A 3,603-nucleotide genomic window follows, 5' to 3' on the forward strand; every position below is an offset into this window, starting at 1 on the left:
ACTCTGTTTTTTTAGGTTTTTATATGGAGTTCATTTCTGGAATGAACTCTGTTTTTTTTAGGTTCTTATATGGAGTTCGTTTCTAGAATGTACTATGGTTTTTTAGGTTTTAATATGAAGTTCATTTCTGGAATGAACTCAGGTTTTTTTAGATGATTTCTGAAAAATAAGTAGAAATTAACAGGAGTTCATTTTCAACAATGAACTTCTACAAAAAAATAAGTAGAAATTAACAGGGAATGGTACTTTTGTCCATTTAATATTTTTAAATAATTATGGACCAAACAATAAAGGCATTTTCCCAAAGGACCAAACCGACTTGGGACCACCTAAAAAAGGACCAAACGATATTTTTCCCAAAACAAAACATAGCCGAAAACAATTACACAAGCGGACTTATTCGGATTTACCGGAGCTGATGATGTTTCTTCGACTTTGTTGGAGGTCAACAGTGGAAAAGATTGAATATCTTGATTTTTGTTCTTCATCCGGTGAAGAGACATACCTGCACTAGCCCACCAAAGCAAATATTAAACAGACCAAAGATCAGAGCCAATAAAAACCAAAATCCAAAAATTAAAGGTAGCAAAGAAGATAAGGAAAGAGTGATAGAGGGTAACTGGCTTATAGTGTTGTTCGATCTGCTCAGACCTGCTCCAAAGGAGCCGATCTGAGCAGAGCAGAAATCAATCTCTTAGGATTTTTGTTGGGTTTTCTTAGAAAAGAGAAAGAGAAGGTTTTAGGTTTTCAGTAAAGATTGAATTCAATCTAACTGTGTTTCTATTCTTTCTAAGCATTATCAAAAACTTCTACTATGTGCTCTTGGATGGATCAAGGGTGTACAATCTTGAATTCAATTTCATTGTTAGGATTTTCATTATATCCCAAGGCCTATCCAATAGAAATATTTATCGAAAAATTCGAAAGGCTTTGAGGTCAGTGCTAAAACAATTTCCTGTTTGTGTTTCATCCTCTTTCAAGTACCCATATTCCAACATTCAGCCCCAGAGCAAAAAATTTCCTTCCTTTCTGTGATACAGTTTATAGCTCATGGGACAACACTTTTTTATTCTAAGGTCTATCCATAGAAATAGTACTCTTGTTTGGACTCCTGACCTCGAGCCAACTTCTTCACCTTCCACCAAAAAAAAAAATGGAAAAAAAACTCCCTCCCAAATGCAAACGTATCTTTCAAAAGAAAACCAAAAAAATAGCAAACCTATATTTACAAACCAAAAGAAAACTAGAAGGTCCACCCAAAACCTCACCAAACTCTTACACCAAAAAATAGACAACAAAAGAAGATAAATTAAAAGAACCGTTATAACCCAATTATACAAACTTTGTCATGAAATGAAAAGTTATTTACATTTTTCTTTTGCTTTCTTTGTTCAACTTGTAAAACCCCAATCTCACTGTAAAAAGACCAACCAACCAAAACACAAATTTCCCCAAAACCTCTTCTTCCCTTCTTCATATCCTCTGCTGCTCTTGAAATGTCAAAGGATGAGATTAGCAAACCGGTAGGTGGGGGCACATGCCACACATACCCACAGCGTTCAAATCTTCACCACGTATCTTCTATAAACTGGCAAAAAACATGTGTATATGGATTCAACCCAAAACAGTACACTACCCTGCCACATCGGGTGTCGTCCTTGAGTATGCATTATTGGCATTGCCAGATCTTGGTTGCCTCAGAATATCAATTAGTGCTTCTGCCTGTGCATACAACAAAACACGACAAAAGCCGCCATCAGAACACAAAAATAATTAATACACAAAATAATGCGCAAAAAAAATAATTAATTAAGTATTTTTTTGTTATAATCATGAAAATGAAGGTTTAACGGTAAACCGGTGAAAATATACAGAAAACCGGAACTCCACAACGGAAAATTGAGAATTTACAGAAAACTAACCTTTTGTTTAGCTTTAGTGGTGCCGGACTGTGATAAAGCAATTAACGGTGGGATTGCACCTTCACGAGCAACCATAGTACGATAAACTGTACTGTCTTCACAGATCTGCAATAAGATTACGGCGGCGATTTCTTTCTGCCGTTGTAAACCAACTTCAACAATTTCAACTAGTACTGGAATACCACCTTCTTCAACAACAGCGGTTTTGCCTTCTGGTATTGAAACTAACAAGTTCAATACAAAAGCAGCTTTGTCAACCATACCTGAACCAAAATCCGCCATTAATTCCACTAGTGGTTTCATAATACCAGATTGAATTGCTCTAATTTTATTCTCTTTCAACGAACACAGTGTAAATAAAGCCGTTGATGCATCTTTCTTCCCACGGAAACCACCATTTTCTAATAAATTAACTAAATAAGGAACAGCTCCTGATCGTCCGATTGTGATTTTGTTATCTTCAATCTGTGACAATCGAAGTAAAGCACAAGCTGAATTCTCTCTAGCTGTTGCTGTACCCATCCTCAAAGCTCTAATCAACGGTTTAATCGCTCCTGAACTAGCAATCAAATCTTTATTCTCATCACACAGAGACAAATTCAAAATCGCTGTAACTCCATATTCTTGCAGCTGCAAATCTGACGATGAAATCAACGAAATCAATGGTTTCACAGCTCCGTTCTCAGCAATCTTCAACCGATTCTCCTGTTTATTCTTAGCTAATAATCTCAATTCCATAGCTGCTTGTTTTTGAATATCGATAGAACAAGATTCAAGATCAGAAATGAATTGACGGATTAATTCATCAGAATTATCAGACGCACAAGAAATCAACAATCTTCTACTTTGAGATGATGTTGTCGGGAATTCACCAGATCTATCACTGTTACAATCACTGAAAGCTGATGATGAATGATCTCCTACTATATCACCAAAACTTCTTCCCATATAGCTATAACTTGTCGGATTTTCAGTTGCCATGACTCTCAATTTCCTTCTAATTTGAGATTGAATTTGTTGTTGGAGGTAAAGAAGGTACTGATTTTAGAAGGAAGGGTTCTTTGTATTCTGTTTCTGATCTCTTCTATTCCATGTACTCTTTGCTCTCTATAGCTTTACTTCTAATGGGGAGAAACTAAAGTAACATAAAAGCAGAGAAGAGATGAGACTTGAGAGAATCGGGGTTGGAGCCGACACGTGCATATATATACTGAATGAATTTACTAGAGAGGGGAATCTCAGTTGCGGGAGAGCACGTGTGGGACGACGCGTGGTAGTGGAAATTCTTTGACGCCGATACAGAGGAAGAGGGAATTTGTCAATTTAGGGGATTAACTCGGTTTCTGGCTTTCTGCAAACAGTCTCAAGGTTTTCTGTAAAGGGTGATCTAGAAGATTTTAGCTCGAGTAAACGATTAAAAAAAACGAAAGTAGGGATTGCTTATACCGGAACACAAAGAAAATATGAGAGGTGTGACTGTGAATAATATGCGCGGCAGTGGATGGTAAAATTGTTTGATTTTGAAATGTGAAGTTAAAATTTGATAATAGTGCGTCTGTGACTCTGTGTATACGAAGTAACTTTGCAAGAAGCTAATTTTGGTGTGAAATTTCTGATAATTTTTAGAAATATAAAAGTCGATTTTTTGCGAAGCAAATTATATTTGTTTCTAACTTATGTT

General features: G+C 36.2%; 1 protein-coding gene across 1 annotated transcript; it reads right to left on the reverse strand.

Annotated features, from left to right (window-relative positions):
• Positions 1–1,189: 1,189 nt before the first annotated feature.
• LOC113288565 (U-box domain-containing protein 4-like) lies at positions 1,190–3,088 on the reverse strand. Its single transcript, XM_026537643.1, has 2 exons — positions 1,923–3,088; positions 1,190–1,722 (listed from the first exon to the last, which is right to left on the reverse strand). Exons 1-2 carry the CDS (start codon positions 2,901–2,903, stop codon positions 1,633–1,635), a joined length of 1,071 nt encoding a protein of 356 aa, XP_026393428.1. The 5' UTR covers positions 2,904–3,088; the 3' UTR covers positions 1,190–1,632.
• Between the last annotated feature and the right edge of the window lie 515 nt (positions 3,089–3,603).

The sequence above is a fragment of the Papaver somniferum genome, chromosome 6 (assembly GCF_003573695.1).
Source record: "Papaver somniferum cultivar HN1 chromosome 6, ASM357369v1, whole genome shotgun sequence".
Lineage (NCBI taxonomy): Eukaryota > Viridiplantae > Streptophyta > Magnoliopsida > Ranunculales > Papaveraceae > Papaver > Papaver somniferum.

Bases quoted from the DNA above. Each gene is read 5' to 3' on its own strand.
- LOC113288565 (XM_026537643.1), bottom strand. From the start codon at position 2,903: ATGGCAACTGAAAATCCGACAAGTTATAGCTATATGGGAAGAAGTTTT. The intron at 1,723-1,922 runs GTTAGTTTTCTG...TTGTATGCACAG, and splicing joins CCACTAAAGCTAAACAAAAG to GCAGAAGCACTAATTGATAT.